Here is a 24,595-nt window from a genome sequence, read left to right as displayed (position 1 = left end):
TTGAACTATAGGCCCTACTGCATGCACATGCTGTCAACAAAAGTAAAACTGCTTTTCAAGCAACAAACTGTTCTTTTAGAGTGAATTTACAAATCAAATCCTTATTTTATAGCTGGTGGGTACTTAACTTGAGCTTATTTCATTTAATTTTCATAATAAACCTATCAGATTACAATCATCACTCATCTTCAGATATAAAAACTGATCGTGAGAGAGGTTAAGCAAATTACCTAAGGTCTCAGAGTCAATAAATGGTAGAACAGGAATCTGAACAAAAGTTTATTATTAAAATTTATACTAAATGTTCCTCAGTCACTTACGATGATTTGAGGATTACAGATACCAAGCTTCACACTGATAAATACAAGGTGTCCATAACAACTATTAAACAAATATAGACTAACTCATACCTTGTTAAATGCCAATAAATAATACTCTATGGGGCTGACTTTTAGCAATTAGGATGGCTGTTGGGATGCCCAGACATACCATTTGATACTGGAGTGCCAGGGTCAAGTCCTGGCTCCACAGATTCCAATTAATATGCACTGTGGGAGGCAGCAGATGATGGCTCTAGTAGTTGGGTCCTTACCACCCCCATGAGAGACCTGGATTGAATTCTGAGCCTCCAGGCATTTGGGAATGTGAACCAATGAATAGGAGCTCGCTCGCTCTGTTGGTCTCCTCTCTCAAATAAATATGTAAATAAATAAATATTTCTATTTAAAAAGAATGCTCTTTCTAATGGCATTTTCCCAATCTGGGAAATTTGAACTTGTGTAAAATATACTGACTGTTTTAAAGTCAAAGAAAAAATTAGAAAAATAGGAACCATAATCCTATGGTTTAAATGCTATAAACAATTTCCAGAAGTGTTTGCATTTCTCTATACTTCATTCTTGTCAGGTGATCAAATTTTGGAAGCCAAAGAAATGCTCTACTCTTTAGAGGTGTACCTATGTCTATTATGTCCATCATATTTCTACAACCACTGAACAGTGATAAGTAGTTTGAACAAACATTGTAGCCCCATCTCTTTCAGCAGTACAGTGTATTTAAATTTCTCTTCTTTTCAAAATTCTCAGACACTGTGGATTTTTTTTATTTTTATTTTTTATTTATTTATTATTTTTTTTTAAATTTTTTGACAGGCAGAGTGGACAGTGAGAGAGAGAGACAGAGAGAAAGGTCTTCCTTTGCCGTTGGTTCACCCTCCAATGGCCGCCGCGGTAGGCGTACCGCGCCGATCCGATGGCAGGAGCCAGGTGCTTCTCCTGGTCTCCCATGGGGTGCAGGGCCCAAGCACTTGGGCCATCCTCCACTGCACTCCCTGGCCACAGCAGAGAGCTGGCCTGGAAGAGGGCAACCAGGATAGAATCCGGTGCCCCGACCGGGACTAGAACCCGGTGTGCTGGTGCCGCAAGGCGGGAGATTAGCCTAGTGAGCCGCGGCGCCGGCCAAGGATTTTTTTTTTTTTTTTAAGATTTAATTTATTTATTTGAAAGGCAGAGTTACAGAGAAAGAGGTCTTCCATCCGCTGGAGCTGGACGAGGCTGAAGCCAGGATCCAGGAGCTTCTACTTGGTCTCCCATGTGGATGCAGGGGCTGAAGCACTTGGGAGGTCCTTTGCTACTTTCCCAATAGCATTAGCGGGGAGCTGGATCTGAATCGGAGCAGCCAAGACTCGATCCAGTGCTCATATGGGATGTCAGAATTGCAGGCTGCGGCTTAACCTGCTACACCACTACAATGGCCCCTAGATGCTTCTCTTAAAATAACACATGGATTCCATATCAGGTATTTGGGTTGGCAGTTGAAATATCACTTGGGATGCCTACATTCCATATACATGTGCCTACATTCAAGCCCCAGCAATAAATAAATAAAAATAAAAGGAGCCGACACTATGGCGTGGCGTAGCAGGTAAAGCAGCTGCCTGCAGCACAGGCATCCCATATGAGTTCTGGTTTGAATCCTGGCTGCTCTACTTCCGATCCAGCTCTCTGCTATGGCCTGGGAAAGCAGTAGAAGATGGCCCAAGTCCTTGGGCCCCTGCACCCGTGTGGGAGACCCAGAAGAAGGTCCTGGCTTTGGATTGACGCAGCTCCGGCTGTTGCGGCCAATTGGGAAGTAAATCAGCGGATGGAAGAACTCTCTCTGTTTTTCCTTCTCTGTGTAACTCTTTCAAATTAATAAATATTAAAAAAAAAAGAATAAAGAAAATATTTATCTGCTAGCCAAATGAGAATTCATAACACAGAAGACATAAAAGGCAAATAAATTTAAAACTTTACATTTCTTAATATTTGCTTCTTGTTTATTTGCATCTTTTTGAAAGGCAGAGCAACAGAAAAAGAATAAGAGAGAAAAAGAGAAAGAGAAGTCTTCCAAGTGCTGGATCTGGGATAGGTTGTAAGACAGAAGCCAGGAACTCCAACCAGGTCTCCTAACATGGGTGGCAGAAGTCAAAGCACTTTAGCCATCTTCTGCTGCCTCCCAGGAAGCTGGATTAGAAAAAGAGGTGCTAGGAAACGAATTAGCACTCTGATTAGGGATGTATGCAGGTATCCCAAGTGGCAGCTTAACCAGCTAGGCCACAATGCCTTACCTACTTCATGTTTTTAAATAGGACAGTAGGTACATAAAATATACAAAGTTTTATCTAAATTACTTCAATTCAGTTCTAGAGCGCAGTCTAAAAAGCCTGCTATACAGCAATAAGGCTGTATTAAAATTATAGGCCAGGGGCTGATGCTGTGGTGTAGTGGGTAAAGCCACAGCCTGCAGTGCCAGCATCTCATATGGGTGCCGGTTCGAGTCCTGGCTGCTCCACTTCCCATCCAGCTCTCTGCAATGGCCTGGGAAAGCAGTAGGAGATGGCCCAAGTCCTTGGGCCCCTGCACCCACATGGGAGACCCAGAAGAAGCTCCTGGCTCCTGGCTTCAGAACAGCACAGCTCTGGCCGTTGATCTAGGGAGTGAATCAGCAGATGGAAGACCTTTCTCTCTACCCTTGACTCTCTGTAACTCTGCTTTTCAAATAAATAAATAAAATCTTTTTAAAAAAATTATAGGCCAATCTGTTGCAAGTTAAAAATTCAGGAAAAGAACTTCAGATCTTAGTTCCCCCAAATATCTGGGCTCAATGGCAGTACTACCATATAGGACTACACAGAGAATTTCTGTTATCTTAACTTTTAAACCACTAAGAAGTTCACAGAATTAACAGCTTAAGTCTTAAAGTGGCTATCTAGTGAGCATAGATAAACATTCACAGCTAGTGAAAACTAGATGAACATTAAGTATATTATTCAGCTGAACGTCTCTGTTCTTTATAGAAGTGTGATAAATTTCACTTGTTTTTTAAATTTTTTAATCATGTATTATTTAATTTACACTCAATCTACCAGTGGAAAGTAGAAACATTTATCGTAAAACAAATGCATATAGGAACATCAAAATAATTCAGCAAATGGGCCTTAAGGTGATCTTCAGTAAAATTTTAAATTTCATTCATTTGCTCACAATCTTCATAAAGCACATCAAGATGTCCTGAGAACTTCAAGAATTCATTTAAAAGTATAGTATATAAATTTTATTTACTAGGATTAAAAACAAAACATAAAAGCACATATTGTATTCAGAGAAGAGCCTATAGTTTCTTTTTTGTTGTTGTGTTCCCCTATGTTGTGTTCCCCTATGTTTTCTTATTTTTTTTTTTTTTTAAATAAGATTTATTTATTTGTTTGAAGGTAGAGTTAGAGAGGAAGAGGCAGAGGCAGAGAGAGAGGTCTTCAATCTGCTGGTTCACTCCCCAGGTGGTCGCAACAGCCTGAAATGTACCAATCCATAGCCAGGAGCTTTTTCTGGTCTCCCACATGGGTGCAAGGGCCCAAGGACTTGGGCCATCTTGTACTGCTTTCCCAGGCCATAGCAGAGAGCTGGATCACAAGTGAAGAACCAGGATACAAACCAGTGCCCATATGGGATGCCAGAACTGCAGGCAACAGCTTTACCCGTTATGCCATAGCACCGGCCTGGAGCCTATAGTTTCAAATGTATAATCTTCACCATTTGTAAATAAAACTTCTTTTAAAGTCATTAGTATTTTTCTGCATTAGCAGGAAGCTGAAGTCAGAAGCAGACCCCAGTATTGAACCCAGGCATTCCAACATCGGATGCAGGGATCTCAACTAACAGAACAACTGTCTGCACTCTTTTTCTTTTAATAAAAAATTTAATGCAGCAGGCTAAACTGCAGCTTGTGACGACTGGCATCCCATGTCAGAGTGTCAGTTTGAGTCTAGGCTGTTCCTCTTCTGATCAGCTTTCTGTTAATTTGCCTGGGAAAGCAGCAAGAGACAGCCCAAGTATCTGGGCCCCTGCCATACACGTAGGAGACCCAGATAGAGTTCCTGGTTCCTAGCTTCAGCGTGGCCCAGTTCTGGCTACTGGAATCATTTGGAGAGTGAACTAGCAGGCAGAAGATCTCGCACTCTGTTACTCTGCCTTTCAAATAAATAAATAGACCTAAAAAAAAAAAAAAATGCTACAAATCTTTCTAGGCCCATGCTACTATCCAGTGGCAGCAGTCGTTATCATAATCAACTGAAGAAGGTAAAAAAAGAAAAACTGGAAGAACAGTGGGAAACAAATAGGAGATAAGAGGATGGAGTCATAGGAAAAGGAAAAAATATGAGAAGGAAAGAAGAAAGAAAATATGAGAAACTTTTAAAAGCTGTATTTCTGCTGACTGACTAAATAAAATACTATACTGTAAAAAATACTTTCAAACTTACACTGTAAGGGGTTGCTTCCATTTGGGACTGTTTGTATTATTGCATTTTTCTGTCTTCTTTGACTGTCCATCAACTGTGACTTCTACATAAGGACTTGGTCCAAACCAATTCTTTTTATTTTCCTTAAGTTTGGCTGAGATGACTATGTAAAACAAAAAGGATAACATTTCAATATTTGAGATGCTAATTCAGTCTTCAAATCAAATTTATTAATTTTATAAAGATTAAGTAGATTTTTAATTTCATAAGGATTACCACTAATCAGAGAAGCAATTAAGTTCTCAAATATTTACTAATCTCATTCATTTATTACCTTTATATTCACCCACCCTAATAAACACAGAACTTCCCCAAACCACATACAAAAATTCTCATTAGTTCATTCCTACTGTCAATATCAATAGTTCCAAAACTCGAGTCCATTAAAAGTACATGGACAAGGCCAGCACTGTAGTGTAGTGGGTAAAGCTGCTGGCTCCTGGCTTCAGATCGGCTCAGCTCTGGCCGTCGTGGCCATCTGGGTAATAAACCAGAGGATGGAGGATCTCTCTCTCCGTAACTCTTTAAAAAAAAAAAAAAGATTTATTTACTTATTTGCAAGTTGGAGTTACAGAGAGAGTGGAGAGGCAGAGGCAGAGAGAGAAAGAGGTCTTCCATCTGCTGGTTCACTCCTCAACTGGCCCCAACACCTGGGGCCAAGCTTTAGGCAGGAGCCAGAAGCTTCTTTTGGGTCTCCTGCATGGGTGCCAGGGCCCAAGGGCTTGGGCCATCTTCTACTGCTTTCCCAGGCCATAGCAGAGAGCTGGATTGGAAGTGGAGCAGCCGGGACTCGAACTGGTGCCCATATGGGATGCTAGCACAGCAGGCTGTGGCTTTACCCACTATGCCACAGTGCCGGCCCCCTCTGTCTTTCAAATAAATAAATTTTTAAAAAAACCAAAGAGAGGGGCCAGCGCTGTGGCGCAGCAGGTTAAAGCCCTGGCCTGAAACACCAGCATCCCATATGGGCACCAGTTCTACTCCCGGCTGCTCCTCTTCTGATCCAGCTCTCTGCTATGGCCTGGGAAAGCAGTACAAGATGGCCCAAGTCCATGGGCCCCTGCAGCCACGTGGGAGACCTGGAAAAAGCTCCGGCTGTTGCGGCCAATTGGAGAGTGAACCATCAGATGGAAGACCTCTCTCTCTCTCTGTGACTTTCAAATAAATAAACAAATCTTAAAACAACAACAACAACAACAAAAAAAAAAAAACAGAGAGAAAGTCAGGGGTGTTCACGCTGTGGTCTAGCAGGTTAAAGCCTGTCCCCCAGTGCTGGCATCCCACATGGGCGCCGGTTCGAGTACCAGCTGATCCACTTCTGATCCAGTTCCCTGATAATGTGCTTGGGAAAGCACCAACAATTGGCCCCAGTCTTTGGACCCTGCATCCACGTTGGAGACCTGAAAGAAGCTCCTGGCCCCAGTTCTTAGACTGGCTAAATTCCAGTTATTATAGTCATTTGGGTAGTAAACCAGCAGATATGTTTCTGGCTAAGAAAAGGTGAAATAGCCCAAAGAATTATGCATAAGCCATTATGTTTCTGAGCCTCTTATGGCCCTCTGAAACTAATTAAACTTAGAAGAAAGTACAATGCAGTACTGAAAGAAACGATCAGCCCCCAGTGGCTTTTTTGGATTCAAACGTTTTGTTAATATAGTTTATTTTTCACTAACACATAAGTACAAATACTTATGGGGTATTTGGGTATATATGTATACAATGGGTGATAGTTCAGGGTAACAGGTATATCTTCTTTTTTTTTTTTTTTGAAAGTCAAGAGTTAGAGAAGGAGAAGCGCAGAGAGAGAGAGAGAGAGAGAGGTGTCTTCCATCTGCTAGTTCACTCTCCAACTGGCCACAGTGGTCAGAGCTGTGCCGATCCAAAGGCAGGAGCCAGGAGCTTCTTCTGAGTCTCTCACACAGGTGCAGGAGCCCAAGGACTTGGGCCATCTTCTACTGCTTTCCCAGGCCTTAGCAGAGAGCTGGATTGGAAGTGGAATAGCCAGGACTTAAACCGGCGTCTATATGGAATGCCGGCACCGCAGGCAGCTTTACCCGCTATGCCACAGCACCGGCCCCATTAACAGGTACATCTATTACCTCAAACACTTATAATTTCTTTGTAATATTTGAAATACACAATTACTTATTCTCAACTATAGTGCGATTTTTTTTTTTTAAGATTTATCTATTTAGGAGGCGACACTGTGGCATACGTAGTGGGTGAAGCCACTGCCTACAGTGCTGCCATCCAATATGGGCGCTGGTTCAAGTTCTAGCTGCTCCACTTCCAATCCAGCTCTCTGCTATGGCCTGGGAAAGCAGTACAAGATGGCCCAAGTGTTTAGGCCCCTGCACCCACGTAGAAGACCTGGATGAAACTCCTGGCTCCTGGCTTCGGATTGGCCTACCTCCAGCCGTTGCATTCGATTGGGGAGTGAACCAGCAGATGGGAGATTTTCTCTCTCTTTCTCTGCCTCTTTGTGATTCTACCTTTCAAATAAATAACTCTTAAAAAAAAAAAAAAAAAAGATCTATCTATTTGAAAGTCAGAGTTACATACAGAGACAGAGAGACAGAGAGAGAGCGAGAGAGCGTGCGCGGTATCTTCCCCCTACTACTGGTTTTTACTCTCCAAATGGCCACAATGTCTAGCGCTGGCCAAGTGGAAGCCAGGAGACAGAAGTTTCATTTGCCTGTCCATGTGGATAGCAGGGGCCCAAAAACTTGAACCACCTCTGCTACTTAATCAGGCACATTAGCAGGGAGTTGGATCAGAAGTGGAGCAGCTGGGACTCGAAATGGCGCCCATAAGGAATGCTGACACTTCAGGTGGAGGCTCACAGCACAGGTCCTGAAGAATCCTTTTCTAGTCTCTATATTTACATAGCAGCATACTTCAACCACCACCACCTTTCCCAGCAACTACAGTTAAATAAGGAGCCAGGTTGTAACAGTTCTTAATTTAAGAGAATGTAATTCTATACCAAGGTCAAAGGAAGCACAGAAAGTTTTTGAGCAGGAATGAAACTTATCAGGTGGCATATTAATCTGGAAGATTAGAAGAAACAAACAGATAATAACTAACAATAGCAACAAATGGGTTCAAAAAGACATTTCTCAAAGATATACAGCCAACAAGTACATGAAAATGTGCTCAACATCATTGGTCAGACAAATGCAAGTCAACACCACAGAGGAAAGTCACTTCACACACACTAGGATGGCTGTAATAAAAAGGCCAGGTGACAAGCATTGGCAAGCATGTGGAGAAACTGGAATCCTCATGTAGGGTAGTGGTAAAGGAGAACAGGGCAGCTGCTTTTAAAATTTGCAATTTCTTCAAAATTCTAAACATGGGTACTCTATGACCTAGCAATTCCAGTTCTTGTAACATACTCAGAGTAACTGAAAACATATGTCCTCATAAAAACTTGTAAATTAATGTTCATTACATTATTCATGATAGCCAAAAGGTAGAAATAACTCAGACATCCATCAACTGACAAACAGATAAACATGTGATATATTCATACAATGAAATGGTACTAGACAATAAAAAGAATGAAGTACTAATATAGGCCACAATATGGATAAGCTTTGAAAACATTATGCTAAGTGAAGAGGACACAGGAGGTCACAAACTGTATGATTCCATTTATATGACAGGTTTTCAAAAACTCAGTAAAAATTGTTTATTATGAAAAAAAATTTTCATGGATTTCAAATTTTTTTTGTACCAAGCAAATGGACATTTTAATCCTACTTTCCACAAATACACATTCATATGAGAGATCCAAATAAGCCAATCTATAGACAGAAAGTAGATTAGTGGTTGCTTGGTTTGTAAAGAATTGGAAGAAATAGTGACTATTAATGGACATGAGGGGCTGGCACTGCAGCTCACTAGGCTAATCCTCCGCCTGCGGCGCTGGCTCCCCGGGTTCTAGTCCCGGTCAGGGTGCCGGATTCTATCCCGGTTGCTCCTCTTCCAGTCCAGCTCTCTGCTGTGGCCTGGGAAGGCAGTGGAGGATGGCCCAGTGCTTGGGCCCTGCACCCACATAGGAGACCAGGAGGAAGCACCTGGCTCCTGGCTTCCAATGGGCACAGCGCACAGGCCGTGGCGGCCATTTGGGGGGTGAGCCAACGGAAGGAAGACCTTTCTCTCTGTCTCTGTCTAACTCTGCCTGTCCAAAATAAATAAATAAATAAATAAATAAATAATGGGCATGAGGTTTCTTTTTGAAGTCATAAAAACATTCTAAAATTGATTGTGGTGATGGCTGCACAACTCTTTGAATGTACTAACAAACACTGAATTTCAGACAAATAAACCGTAAGGGATTTGAATTCAATTTCAATAAAGCTGTTAATACAAAAGAAAAAAGAATAACAAATAGCAATTCCCCAGGTGTCCATGTTTAATCAGGGTTTGGGGGAAAGGGAACTGTAAAATATCCAAGAATACACTGAAATAAAAATGTTTATATATCTAAACATATGGTTCATTCATTCTTCCAGAAAATATTCATTCAGCACTTGTTATATAACAGTCTCTAAAGATTGCTCTCAGGGCTGGCACTGTGGTTCAGTGGGTTTGAGCCCCAGTCTGCAACTTTGGCATCCCTTATGGATGCCGGTTTGAGTCCCAGCTGCTCCACTCCTGATCTAGCTCCCTGCTAATGCACTTGGGAAAGCAGTAGAGGATGGCCCAACTGCTTTAAGCCCTTGTACCCACGTGGGAGACCTGGAAGATGGCTCCAGGCTCCTGGCTTCAGCCTGGCCCAGTCCCTGCTGTTGCAGCCATTTGGATAGAAGAGCTCTGTCTCTACCTCTCTCCATTACTTTGCTTTTCAAATAAATTTAAAAAAAAAAAAAAAAAAGGGAATCAATGTCAATAACCCTCTTTAAAAAAAAAAAAAAGACTGTTCTCTTCAGATTAGTTTTTAATCTGGGGGGAAGGGGTGAGGAGTGAAGTACTGGATCTTTTTAAGACTTACCAGTGATCTGAAGTTGTGATTTCATGGTCAGGCTACCCATTGAACAAAGTTGTGATCCACTGTCAGACATACCATCGATAGAACAGCAAACCTGAACATGGCAAAGAAAACACTATAAATGTCAAAAAATTCCCATTTAAAAATATGTTAACAGTTCTAACCTGACCATTTCCTACTGAAATGCCCCATAATAACCGTCTGGCACTCATCTTACCTTTCGGCAAAATCAGACACAATGAAATATGCCTTCCTAAATGGTTTTCCTTTTCCCATGCAGTTCTCAAGACACATTCTCCAGGTGTATGTCCTACATCACTGATTGTTCCTTCTGAGTCTCCTTTGAAGTTTTTTTTGCTTCTATCCACTCTTTATGTTGGCATATCCCAGGACTCAGTTCTTGATTCCCTCTTTTCTTCTCTCTATTTACTCCCTTCAAGGTAACTTCCAGGTTTTTTTTTTGGTTTTTTGTTTTTTGGTTTTTTTTGACAGGCAGAGTGGACAGTGAGAGAGAGACAGACAGACAGAAAGGTCTTCCTTTGCCGTTGGTTCACCTTCCAATGGCCACCGCAGCCGGTACACACCGCACTGATCTGAAGCCAGGAGCCAGGTGCTTCTCCTGGTCTCCCATGGGGTGCAGGGCCCAAGCACTTGGGCCATCCTCCACTGCCTTCCTGGGCCATAGCAGAGAGCTGGCCTGGAAGAGGGGCAACCAGGACAGAATCCGGCACCCTGACTGGGACTAGAACCCAGTGTGCCGGCGCCGCAAGGCGGAGGATTAGTCTGTTGAGCCGCAGCGCCAACCAACTTCCAGTCTTATGACTTCCTAGTATTTATTTGTTTTTTTTGGGGCCAGCACTGTGGTGTAACGGGTAAAGCCACCGCCTGCAGTGCTAGCATCCCTGCGAGTGCCAGTTCAAGTCCCAGCCATTCCACTTCTGATTCAGTTCTCTGCTATGGCCTGGGAAAGCGGGAAAAAGATGGCCCAAGTCCTTGGGTCCCTGCATTCGCAAGGAAAAACCCAGAGGAGCTCCTGGCTCCTGGATTTGGATTAGCGCAATTCTGGCGATTGCAACTATTTGGGGAGTAAACCAGCGGATGAAAGACCTCTCTCTCTCTCTCTCTGCCTCTCCTTCTCTCTCTGTGTAACTCTGACTTCCAAGTAAAATAACTCTTCAGGGGCCGGCACTGTGGCGCAGCGGGTTAATGCCCTGGCCTGAAGCACCGGCATCCCATATGCGTGCCAGTTCAAGACCCATCTTCCCATCCATCTCTCTGCCATGGCCTGGGAAAGCAGTAGGAGATGGCCCAAGTCCTTGGGCCCCTGCACCTGCGTAGGAGACCCCGAAGAAGCTCCTAGCTTTGAATTGATGCAGCTATGCCTGTGTGGCTAATTGGGAAGTGAACCATCAGATGGAAGACCTCTCTCTCTCTCTCTCTCTGCCTCTCCTCTCTGTGTAACTGACTTTCAAATAAAATAAATCTTTTTTAAAAATAAAAATAACTCTTTAAAAAAAATTTTTTTTTTCCCATTTTATTTGAAGGACAGAGAAACAAAAAGAGATCTTCCATACTGGTTCACTCCTCAAATGCCTGCAACAGCCAGGACCAGGCCAGGCAAAGGCCAAAGCCAAGAACTCCATTCAGGTCCAACAGGGACCCAAGTCCTTGAACCATCACCCACAGCCATCCCAGAGTGCCAGTCAGCTGGAGGTTGGGTTGGAAATGGAGTTGGAACTCAAACCAGAGAATCTATTTGGGATGCAGGTCATCCTAGTCTTAACACCTTAAAAAGCAACTGTATAACATGTCCCAACCAATTTTATATCTTTAACCCAGACTTGACTTCTAATTATCTAAACAATTTTGCCTGAGTATCAAAAAACAATTTTACATCCTATACTTAAATACCCAAAGCTGAACTCCTGATTTCCCCTGCAAACCTACTCCATTTGTAAGCATTCTTAACTCAGCAATCAGCAACTTCATTCTTCCAGATGCTAAAGACTTGGAGTCATCCTTAACTCCCTTTACATTTCCCTTCCAACCTGTCAATAAATTCTAGTATTTCTGCAAAATATATCCAGGACCTGATCATTTCTTTAAAAAAAAAAAAAATTTATTTGAAAGTCAGAGTTACACAGAGAGAGGAGAAGCAAAGAGGAGAGGTCTTCCTTCTAAAGGTTCACTCTCCAATTTCCACAACAGCCAGATCTGCGCCAGGAGCTTCATCCGGGTCTCCCACATGGGTTCAGGGGCCCAAGGACTTGGGCCATCTTCACTGCTTTCCCAGGCTACAGCAGAGAGCTGGATCGGAAGAGGAGCAGCCGAGTCTCGAACCAGCGCCCATATGGGATGACAGCGAGGCCAGGGCATTAAACCGCTGCACCACAGCACCGGCCCCCTGATCATTTCTTATCATCCTATCACCAATTTTTTCAGTGCTACCTCTGACAGCATCTCTTTCCTAGATTATGCCTCTCTCCTAGGTTAGTGCAGTAACTTAACAGATCCCCCTAACTTTGCTTAGCTTCAATGTGTAGCCTCAACACAGCCAAAATTACTCTTTTGTGATTTTCAAACCCTTCTAAAACAGCCATTTAGCACAGCAGTTAAGTTGCTGCTTGTGATGACTGCATTCCATATTGGGAGTCCTTGGGTTAGAGTCCCAGCTCTGCTTTTGATTCCAGCTTCCCCCCTAGCAAGCAATGGGTGACAGCTCAAGTACCTGGATCCCTGTCACCCATGTAGGAGACCTGAATAGTTTCAGGTTCTGGGCTTTGGTCTAGGTCCAGCCCTGGCTGTTGCATGCATTTGGAGAGTGAATCATAAGATGGAAGATCAATCTCTTCCCCACTCCAACTACCTCCCAAATATACAAAATTAAATAAAAATACAATCCTGTAAAAGCTTCCATTTTAATCACAGTAAAAGCCTAAATCCTCACATTGACCTACAGTACCCTGACCCTGTTCCCAATTTCCTGATCACATTTCTTTTACTCTCCCCTCTCCTCAAGTACCTGTCTTCTATTCCTTAAATATGCCAACACGTTGGGGCCGGTGCTGTGGCAAAATAAGTTAAGCCTTGCAATTGCGATGCCACTATCATATATGGGTACCAGATCGAGTCCTGGATGCTCCACTTCCAATCCAGCTCCCTACTAATGGCCTGGTAAAGCAATGTCAGATGGTCCAAGTGCTTGGGCCCCTGCACCCACATGGGAGACCTGGAAGAAGCTCCTGATTAGCCCAGCTCCACTGTTGCAGCCATTTGGGGAGTCAACCAGTGGACTGAACACCTCTCTCTCTGTTTCTCCCTCTCTCTATAACTCTGTCTCTCCAATAAATAAATAAATAAATGGCAACAAGTTGTGACCTTAAAACTTTTGTTCTACCTTCTGTCTTGACAATATTACAATCTGCTCTACCTACTCTGGTCATTTTTTTTCTTTTACAGAAAATATCACTCTTTTGGGACTGGTGCTGTGGCATAGTGGGTTAAGCCTCTGCCAGCAGTGCCAGCATCTCTTATGGGCGCCAGTGCAAGTCCCAGCTGCTCCATTTCTGATCCAGCTCTCTGCTCTAGCCTGGGAAATCAGCAGAAGGTGGCCCAAGTGGTTGGACGCTGCACCCGCATGGGAGACCTGGAAGAAGCTCCTGGCTCCTGGCTTCAGATCGGCTCAGCTCCAGCCATTGCAGCCATTTGGGGAGTGAACCAATGGAAGGAAGACCTTTCTTTCTCTCTCACCGTCTGTAACTCTACCTCTCAAATAAAATAAATAAAAATCTTTTTTAAAAAATGTCTACCCTATAAATTTAGTTTTAATTTTTTTAATATTTATTTATTTGAAAGGCAGTGCAAGAGAGTGTGAGTGAAAAGTGAGATTCCATCCTCTGCTTCACTTCACAAATGCTTGCAACAACCAGGGCTGGGCCAGGCCAAAACCAGAAGCCAGGAGCTTCTTCCAGGTCTCCCACGTGGGTACAAGGACCCAAGGACTTGGGCCATCTTCTACTGCTTTCCCAGGCACATTAGCAGGGAACTGGATCAGAAGTGGAGCAGCCAAGACTTGAACTGGCGCCCATATGGGATGCCAGCACTGCAGGCTGTGCCTTTACCTGCTACGCCACAGCAATGGCCCCTAGACTGTAATGTTTCTAACTCTTTATTTAGACAAATATCTTTTTATTTAAATGTCTATTACCTAATAAACTTTGCAACTTGGGAGAGCCTAATTATATATTATACATATTTTATATTGTATATTATATATATATTAGAATATGTATTATATTCTAGTGACTAATTATATTCTAGAATATATATTATATTATAGTGACTAATGTGGTCATTTGTCACCTCATTAGAAATGATCATTATAAAGCATAAAGTATGTATCGTTACATTCACTATAGTTGATGCTCTGAAATAGGGGTCTGCAAAAACTTTGTAAAATGACTAGAGAGTAAACATTTTAGGCTCTGAGAGCCACATCACATCTGCAACAATTTAATCTGGTCATTATAATGTGAAAGCAACCATACACAACTTATAAATGAAAGGGGTTGTGCTCAAATACAACTTTATTTATAAAAAACAAAGGTTCAGATGTGAGGCCAAGTGTTTGGTACAGTAGTTAAGATGTCACTTGGGACAACAAGATCCCATACTGGAGTGCTTGGGTTCAAGTCCCAGCTCCACTTTCAATTCCAACTTCCTGCTAATGTACACGCTGGGAGGCAGCAAATGATGGCCCTAGAACTTGAGTTCCTGTTACCCATATGGGAGGCCTGGATTAGGTTCCAGGCTCCTGGCTTCAGCACAGCCCAGCCACAGCTGTTGCAGGCATGTGGGGAGTGAGCCAACGGATTAAAGATCTCAGTCTCTCAGGGCTGGTGCTGTGGCATAATAGTAAGTCTCCACCTGCAGCACTGGCATCCCATATGGGTGCCAATTCAAATCTAAGCTGCTCCACTTCCAATCCAGCTCCCTGCTAATGGCCTGGAAAAGCAGCCCCTGCACCCACATAGGAGACCTGGAAGAAGCTCCTGGTTCCCAGCTTTAGATTGGCCCAACTCTGGCCATTGTGGCCATTTGGGGAGTGAACCAGTGGATGGAAGATCTCTCTCCCTGCCTCTTCTCCCTGCCTCTGCGTAACTTACCTGGTACCCCCTACCTAAACTCCATAGCAAAAACAAAGTTCTTCTTATTATCATTTCCCCATCATGAATTACAGGAGACATTATAACATGGTAAGGAAGTACGCAGGCTTTGAAGTCAGACAGATCATAGATAGACCTTCCAGAACTGTTGCTCTGTGAACTTCAGCAAGTTACTAAATTTCACTGGGCTCATTTTCTGCATTCATAAAATGGGGATAATTTAATTACACTTATGTTTTTATAAACTGACATAATGGGGCCAGAGATGTGATATAGCAGTTAAAGTCACTGTCTACAGTCCCAACTGCTCCACTTCCAATCCAGCTCCTTGCTAATGTACCCAGGGAAGCAGCAGAGGATGGCTCAAATGCTTGGGCCCTGGGTGCCCACGTAGGAGACCTGGATGAAGCTTCTGACTCTGGACTGGCTTAGCTGCAGCCTTTGCGGCCATCTGGAGAGTGAACCAGTGGATAGAAGATCTCTCCCTCTAACTCTGCCTTTCAAATAAATAAATAAATCTTAAAAAAATAAAAACAAAAAAACCTGACATAATATCTGGAAAGTACCAAAGAGAGCCTTAAACCTAACGTGTTAAATAATGTGTCTCTTTCTATCTGTTTGCAAAATTGTCTCCCTTATCAAATTGTTTTAATGTCAGGGGCCATTCATCCTTAGATTGCTGGAGCCTAACACAGTGCTTGAAGCATATTAATAGTAAGCCTGCAAATATTTATCCAATCAATAGAAAAAAAATGAAGAAGTTATTATACTCAAGATAAATTTTTTCTCAAACCTCAAAAGAATTCAAATTTAGGGTATCTTTCTCATTGAGACAGTAAAAGGCTTAAAAATATTATTACCACCCAAACCAGTAACAACTGTCCAAAATTCCTCCAAATAAATAGGAGCACTAATGACCTATACAAAAAAGCCACTACTTATGAATAAGTGAAGCTAAAACTCTTTTTGGTCTTCGGTATATAGTAACAATATAAAAATAACCAATGAATACAAACTACATAAAATTTCACTTTGACTTCCATGATAATAGTAAATAATGTACAAAATTTATAGTAAAAAAATACAAAAAATAGTACAAATATATAAATAGTAAAAAAAAATACACAAAGATGAGGGCTTCTACCCTCTTAATGTCTAAAATGTAAGAGAATCATGACATAAGTAATCAAATTGCAGAAAATTGATACCACACTATGTGCACATAACAGTAAAAAATTACAGGCTGTTCTAACTAATTTTGACTGGGTAGGGAAAGAAATGTCACAAAAAAGAAGTAATTAAGGGTGAAAAAGATAAGAATAGTGGATTTGCTCAAGTTTGGTGAACAGAGACAGGGAACAAAGGAAAAAATAATACAATAGAAAAAAAGACTGGCCGGTGCCGTGGCTTAACAGGCTAATCCTCTGCCTTGCGGCGCCAGCACACCGGGTTCTAGTCCCGGTCAGGGTGCCAGATTCTATCCCGGTTGCCCCTCTTCCAGGCCAGCTCTCTGCTATGGCCCGGGAAGGCAGTGGAGAATAGCCCAAGTCCTTGGGCCCTGCACCCCATGGGAGACCAGGAGAAGCACCTGGCTCCTGGCTTCGGATCAGCACGATGCGCCGGCCACAGCGGCCATTGGAGGGTGAACCAATGGAAAAGGAAGACCTTTCTCTCTGTCTCTCTCTCTCTCACTATCCACTCTGCCTGTCCAAAAAAAAAGACTGACAACAAAAATCAATAGAGTGATCTTCATGCCCCAGCTCTGCCATTAGGTATGAATATTAGAAACAAAACATGCAATTCACAGGCAATTTGAATGTTTTCCTAGAAAACCTAAAGACTATATAATACAGCTTACAATAACTTAGAAAACTGACTAGTATCATGGACAAAAGGAAAAGTAGAAACCTTTTAAATGGAAAAGGTAACTATTTTATCTCAAAAGCCAAGTGTTTTTGGCTAACCATTCAACCTTATAAACATAAAACATTACAGGGCAACACAAAGAGCAAGAATAACAGGTTTAAGCACCTTGGAATTCAGATAGAGTTAAGAAGAAAAAAAAAAAAAAAAAGGACTTCAACTCTTAGCCAGTTAGAAATTTAGAACCTATGGTATCTGACTCCAAAATGGCTCCAAATAATCCTGACCTCCTCCTATTCAAAAACGTTTTTAATTCCCCTGCCTCAGTACAAGGCTGACCTGTATGACCAACAGCACATGGCACAACTGATAGTATACTATTTCTATTTCTAAAGCTAGGTCACAAAAGGCATTATAGGGACCAGCGCTGTGGCGCAGCAGGTTAATGCCCTGGCCTGAAGCGCCCACATCCCATATGGGTGCCAGTTCGAGTCCCGGCTGCTCCACTTCCAATCCAGCTCTCTGCAATGGCCTGGGATAACAGTGGAAGATGGCCCAAGTCCTTGGGCCCCTGCACCCACGTGGGAGACCCAGAAGCTCCTGCTCCTGGCTTCGGATTGGTGCAGTTCCAGCTGTTGCAGCCAATTGGGGAATGAACCGTCAGATGGAAGACCTCTCTCTCTCTCTCTCTCTCTGCCTCTCCTCTCTCTGTGTAACTCTGACTCTCAAGTAGAAAATAAATAAATCTATTCTGTCCCGGTTGCTCCTCTTCCAGTCCAGCTCTGCTGTGGTCCGGGAGGGCAGTAGAGGATGGCCCAAGTGCTTGGGCCCTGCACCCGCATGGGAGACCAGGATGAAGCACCCGGCTCCTGGCTTTGTATTGGTACAGTGCGCCAGCCACAGCAGCCATTTGGGGGGGTGAACCAATGGAAGGAAGACCTTTCTGTCTCTCTCTCACTGTCCACTCTGCTGGTCAAAAAAAAAAAGAGAGAGAAAAATAAATAAATCATTAAAAGGGGGGGGGGGGTTTCACAAATGTTTGCCTTTATCTCCAAGATTGCTTACTTAGGGAGAAGCAAGGCACTATACCATGAAGATATACCATAAAGATATTCGAGTAGTCCTGTGAAGAGCCCCAAGAGAACAACTAAAGTCTCCCACCTAGAGCCACCACCAGTTTGCCTGAGTGCTCCAACTTGGAAACAGATCTCAGTTTGGAAGCAGTTTCAGTCAAGACTAGGTATGAGTGGCCAGCGTTGTGACACAGTGGATTAAGCCATTGCCTGTGACACCAGCATCCTGTATGAGCACTGGTTCAAGTCCCAGGTGCTCTACTACTGAACCAGCTCCTTATTAAGGTGCTAGGCAAAGTAGCAGAAGATTGTTCAAGTACTTGGACTCCTGCTACCCACCTCGGAGACCCGGATGAAGCTCCTGGCTCCAGTCTTGTCCAGCCCTGACCACTGTGGCCATTTGGGGAGGAAATCAGCAGTTAGAGGATCTCTCTATCTCTATCTGTCCCTCCGTCTCTGTAACTCTACCTTCAAATAAATAAATCTTTTTTTCTTTTTTAAAGAGTAGGTATAAATGCAGCCCTGCTTAACAAATCTGATTCCAATCACAAGAGAGATACTAAAACAGAACTGCTCAGCCAAGCTGCTCTCAAATTTCTGACCTACAGAAATTGTGGAAAATAAATGATTGTTATATTAACACACTGTCTGGGGATAATTTACTGCATAGCAATAAAAGACTGTATACTATACCTGCACACGTGCGCGCACACACACACACACACCAAAGCAATCAGAGAATTGGAGAACAAATCAGGAGCTGTCAGGGGATATGAGTAACAGGTGGCATGACTAACAAATGCAGTACAAGGGAGGCCTTGTTGAGATGGGGCTGTTTTGTATCCCAACTGTGGTGTACATCAACTGTATACCAAAAGCCCATTTTACTGTATGATTTTTTTAAAAAACAACATTTAAAACATTGAAAATAGGGCCAGCAATGTGGCATAGTGGGTAAAGCTGCCGCCTACAAGGCCAGCAACTCATATGGGCACCAGTTCAGGTCCAGCTCCTCCACTTCCAACCCAGCTCCCTGCAAATGGCCTGGGGAAAGCAGAAACAGACCCCAAGTACTTGGGCCCCTGCGACCCAAATGGGAGACCTAGATGAAGCTCCAACCCCCTGGCTTTGGCCTGGCCCAGCCCTGGCCATTGCGGCCATCTGGGGAGTAAACCAGCAGCTGAAAGATCTCTCTCTCTGTCTCTCACTCTATTTAACTCCAACTTCCAAATAAATTTTTAAAAATCTTAAAAAAAAAAAAAAAATAGCAGGGGCCGGCACTGTGGCATAGAAGGCTAAGCCTCCACCTACAGTGCCAGTATCTTACATGGGTGCCAGGTCGAGTCCCGGCTACTCCACTTCCAATCCAGTTCCCTGCCAACGCACCTGGGAAAGTGCAAGTAATTGGGCACCTGCACCCATGTGAGAAACCAAGGGTTTAGGTTCAGCCTGGCCCAGCCCCGGCCATTGTGGCCATTTAGGAATGAATCAGCAGATAGAAGATTTTTCTCTATATATATCTGCCTTTCAAATAAATAAATCAATCTTTAAAAAAAAATAAAACATTGAAAATAACAAATATTTTTAAAGGCTACATACTGTAAGTAATGTGTTAAATAGTGTTCCCCCTTCCCTCCAAATTCTTGGCAACCTAGAACCTCACAAGATTTGATCATACAGGCTCTCTCCAGGTGTAATCAGGTTAAGATGAGGCCATTTTGGGTGGGGGTTGGTTCACCCCCCAAGTGGCCACTATGGCCGGCGCATTGCAGCCGGCGCGGCGCGGCGCACCAATCCAAAGCCAGCAGCTTCCTCTTGGTCTCCCATGCAGGTGCAGGGCTCAAGGACCTGGGCCATCCTCCGCCTCAGTATCCCATATGGGCACCAGTTCTAATCCCGATTGCCCCTCTTCCAGTCCAGCTCTCTGTGGTGGCCCAGGAGGGCAGTGGAGGATGGTCCAAGTGCTTGGGCCCTGCACCCACATGGGAGACCAGGAGGAGGCACCTGGCTCCTGGCTTCGGATTGGTGCAGCGCCGGCCGTGGCGGCCATTTGGGGAGTGAACCAACAGAAGAAAGACCTTTCTGTCTCTCTCTCACTGTTTAACTCTGTCAAATAAAAAAAAAAAAAAAAAAAAATGTGGAAAAGACACTTCATCTTGTCCCATAAGCAACAACACAGTACTATTTTCAAATATGTATCCTATGTATTGACAAATTAGATATTATGAAATTTGGTTTACATTAAGAAATAACATATCCAACACAATCAGCTACTTTTATAGGCCATATATGTTTTAACTTAGAAAACCTTAAATAATTTATTATGAGCCTCTATTTTCTTTTTAAAAAGTTACCCAAAGACATTTTGGAAATCATGCAAAACCGTAAAGTTGCTTGTGGATACACAAAGTACAGAGTTCAAAGCATTAAAATACAGTGATAATCAGAAAACTAAAATCTAATGAAGTAAAACTCTCCAACAACCTAAAATACCGAAGCATATATAATAACTGGAAATATCGACTAGACTCCCAAGAACAGTGCTATTCTGCATGTTCCCAAATCACTATTCTAGCAAAAGAGCAAAGTATCAAAGGATTCTAGCTCCAGCCATTGCGGCCAATTGGGGAGTGAACTGGCAGATGAAAGATCTCTCTTTCTCTGCCTCTCCTTCTCTCTCTGTGTAACTCTGACTTCTGACTTTCAAGCAAAATAAATAAATCTTAAAAAAAAAAAAAAAGAGAGAGAGAGAGAGAGGTAGGATAGGACCCATCGTCCTCTCCCCCACAATAGTGACACACTGGCACTGAACATCACACAATGATGTCAAGATCACTGAAAGTGACTTTCTCATTTTCCAATGGAATACATCAACATGCATTCTAAAAGACATGCATAAAAAGACAACTATCTTATTCAAAAAAAAGCAGGAAGCTACAACTTTCAAGATTCAATGGTATGAAAACAAAAGTTTAAGGAAATTGGCACTGAGATCTAACAGTTATTAGCATGCATTAGCTGGTTTGTACTTTCTACCCAAGTATTCCAGAAGGCAATTCCTTCTCCATTCTCTCAGTTTTCTGAAAAATATTTTTAATATTAACTACTGCTGCAAATTATTTCTGCATTTGATTGACTAATTACAGCTGGAGTTAAAGGAATTTGACTATCACAATAAATTTACCTACTTTTGTACTACTATAAATATTGCTCTCTTGCAAATAATGCTTGTACAAAATTATACAACCTATCTACGTATATCAAGGTGGATTTCTTGGCTCTCAAATTATTTCTGATCACCTCTTAATATCCATGAATTCTCGAGATCAGCACTATGATGCAGTGGGCTAAGCCACCAAGTGGGGCACCAGCATCACATGTGGGCACTGGTTCTAGTCCCAGCTGCTTCTCTTCTGATCCAGCTATCTGCTAATGGCCTGGGAAAGCAGTAGAAGATGGTCCAAGTCCTTGGCCCCCTGCACCTGCATGGGAGACCCAGAAGAAGCGCCTGGCTCCTGGCTTTGGATGGCCATCACAGTTTTGGCCATCACAGCCATTTGGGGAGTTAATCAGCCGATGGATGATCTTTCTCTATCTCTCCCTCTCACTGTCTGTAATTCTACCTCTCAAATAAATAAATTAAAAACAAAAACAAAAACAAAAACACAAGAAGCCAACAAGCACTATTATTCAGATTGTATTAAAAACCCAGAAGAGGGGCCAGCACTGTGGCATAGCAGGTGAAGCTGCCACCTACAGTGCCAGTATCCCATGTGGGCGCCGGTTCAAGTTCCAGCTGCTCTACTTCTGATCCAGCTCTCTGCTATGGCCTGGAAAAGCAGTAGAGGATAGCCCAAGTGCTTGGTCTCCTGTACCATGTTGGACCCCCCTGGGGAAGGCTCCTGGCTTCAGATTGGTACGGCTGCAGCCTTTGAGGCCATCTGGGGAGTGAACCACAGAATGGAAGACCTCTCTCTCTCTCTGTAACTCTGCCTTTCAAATAAATAAATAAGTCTTAAAAAAAAAAGAAAGAAAGAAAAGAAAATGACAGATAATCATTTCCAACCATGAATCCTAAATATTGGGACAGGAGAGAAACCGAATTACCATTTACCCATTAGCAAACAAACAGAATTGTGAAACCAATGCCATTTCTACATTCCAGTTTGCCTACACTATCACTTTTGTATTCTATCCACTACCCTTCTTTGAATCCCAAGACACAGAGTAAAATATTATTTCAAAGGAAGCAAAATGCCACACATCCTTTCTATCTTCTCACAGGTAAACCAACAGAAATTCAGGGAAGTTAGAGATTGCCCAGTTAGATTTTTAGATATGACCTCGAAAGTAACAATCACAAAAGAAAAAACTAAGAAATCGAGCTTCATCAAAATTATGAATTTCCAGGAGCAGGTGTTGAGCCAAGCAGTTAAACCACTATTTGAGATGATCACATCCCATATGGGAGCATCTGGATTCAAGTCCTAGCTCTGTCCTCCACTCTAACTTCCTGTTAATATGCACCCTGGAAGGCAGTACATGATGATTTAAGTAGCTGGGTGACTGCCACCCATATGGAAGACCTAGATTGAATCCCAGCTTCTGGCTTGGCATAGCTCTGGCTATTGTGGGAATTTGGGAAGTGAATCAGCAAAGAAGAGATTCTGTCTCCCTGCTTCTAAAATAAATCGTTTTTATGTTTTTTTTAATAATGAATTTCTACTCTTCAAAATACACCATTAGGAAAATAAGACAAAAAAGCTGGAATACCTGCAAAATGAGTATCTGAAGAAGGACTTATATCCAGAACTTAAAAAGAACTTACAATGCATTAATAATATGACAACTCAGGTGCCAGCGCTGTGGCAGAGTGGGTAAAAGCCGCTGCCTGCAGTGCCGGCATCCCTTATGGGTGCCAGCTCGAGACCCAGCTGCTCCACTTACAATCCAGCTCTCTGCTATGGCCTGAGAAAGCAGTACAAGACAGCCCTAGTGCTTGGGCCCCTGCACCCGTGTGGGAGACCCGGACTGGCTCCTGGCTTCAGATCAGCACAGCTCCGGCTGTTGTAGCCAATTGGGGAGTGAACCAGTAGATGGAAGACCTCACTCACTCTTTCTCTGCCTCTCCTGCTCTCTGTGTAACTCTGACTTTAAAATAAAGGGGCCGGTACTCTGGTGCAGCAGGTTAATGCCCTGGCCTGAAGCGCTCACATCCCATATGGGCGCCGGTTCTAGTCCCGGCTTCTCCACTTCCAATCCAGCTCTCTGCTGTGGCCTGGGAAAGCAGTGGAAGATGGCCCAAGTCCTTGGTCCCCTGCACCCATGTGGGAGACCTGGATGAGGCTCCTGGCTCCTGGCTTCAGATTGGTGCAGCTCCGGCTGTTGCGGCCAATTGGGGAGTGAACCATCAGATGGATGACCTCTCTCTCTCTCTCTCTCTGCACCTCTCCTCTCTGTGTAGCTCTGACTTTCAAATAAATAAATCTTAAAAAAAAAAATCTTTAAAAATAATAAGACAACTCAATAAAAACGGATTACCCAAGGTCAGAAGGAAAGAGAGCTCTCTGACCTTGCTCAATATTAATTTCATAATTAAAATCACAGTTCCATAAAACAGACAAAAAAAATAACATGTAATCAAACACACAAAATACTATGTCACTGCTAAACTTGAACATAGTCACTTTGGTCCTTTTCTTTAAACTTTTTTAAAATTTGTATTTATTTGAAAGGCAAAGAGAAGAGATAGAACTTCCATCCACTGGTTCACTGCATAGTCAGGTCCAGGCCAGGTTGCATATGGCAGGGACCCCCTCCCCCTTGAGGCAGAGAAAAAAAAAATTGCTGAGGGCAGAAATGGTAAGAGCTTTCTGAGAAATACTGCAACTACAACTGGGTCAACTGAAGCAAATTTAATACATGCAGATGTAACATTGTATATCAGTTGGTTAGCAGTGCTATAGCTTTTAACTATCCAATCAAATATGTAACTGAATATGTACTAAAAAACTTAAAGTTGTTTGTGCCAGAGTATGTAAAACAATGCTCTGCTTTATTCAGGGCCCAGAATTCAGAGACAAACTCTTCTGGGTCTGCTGGCATAAACAGAGCTGTTTTCTTATTAAGAGCGTTGGTGTCTCGCCTCTCTGTCCCATTTTCCCACCACAGTCTCACAGCTCGGCCTGAAGCCGGGAGCCTGAAACTCAATCCGGTTCTCCCAAGTGGGTAGCAAGGACCCAAGAACTTGAGCCGTCACTTACTGCCTCCCAGGGTGCACATGAGCTGGAAGTTGGAATCCGAAGCAGGGTGGAGACTTGAACCCAGGTACTTCACCAATATGGAATGCAGATGTCCCAAGTGCTATCTTAACCACTGTGTCGCACACCTATCCCAGTTTGATACCCTACAAAATTACTAGAATACATATTGAAACTAAGCTCATTCACAACTCCTTTGTTTGACAAAAGCAAAAACAAACAACTCTGACAAACAGCATCTCAAAATAAGAAATTCCAAGGGTTGCTGTTGTGGCACAGTAGGTAAGCCACTGTTTGTGACACCAGCATCCCATTAGAGAGTGCTAGTTCGAGTCCCAGCTCCTCTGCTTCTGACCCAGTTTCTTGCTAATATGCCCAGGAAGGCAGCAGAAGATGGCCAT

General features: G+C 43.0%; 1 protein-coding gene across 3 annotated transcripts in view; it reads right to left on the bottom strand.

Moving 5' to 3' along the window:
* The window catches only part of ITCH (itchy E3 ubiquitin protein ligase), a 117,340-nt gene that overhangs the window by 73,487 nt on the left and 19,258 nt on the right, over positions 1-24,595 (bottom strand). For all 3 annotated transcript variants that reach the window (XM_062204060.1, XM_062204058.1, XM_062204059.1), the window contains 2 exons: positions 9,837-9,927; positions 4,799-4,940 (listed from right to left, as the gene is read on the bottom strand). In XM_062204060.1, the coding sequence (XP_062060044.1) occupies positions 4,799-4,940; positions 9,837-9,906 (212 nt within the window). In that variant the 5' untranslated portion in view covers positions 9,907-9,927. The remainder of the gene's footprint in view (positions 1-4,798; positions 4,941-9,836; positions 9,928-24,595) is intronic.

The sequence above is a fragment of the Lepus europaeus genome, chromosome 10, assembly GCF_033115175.1.
Source record: "Lepus europaeus isolate LE1 chromosome 10, mLepTim1.pri, whole genome shotgun sequence".
NCBI lineage: Eukaryota > Metazoa > Chordata > Mammalia > Lagomorpha > Leporidae > Lepus > Lepus europaeus.
The sequence above is the reverse complement of the archived record's forward strand: the minus strand, read 5'-3'. Positions and strand labels throughout refer to the sequence as shown.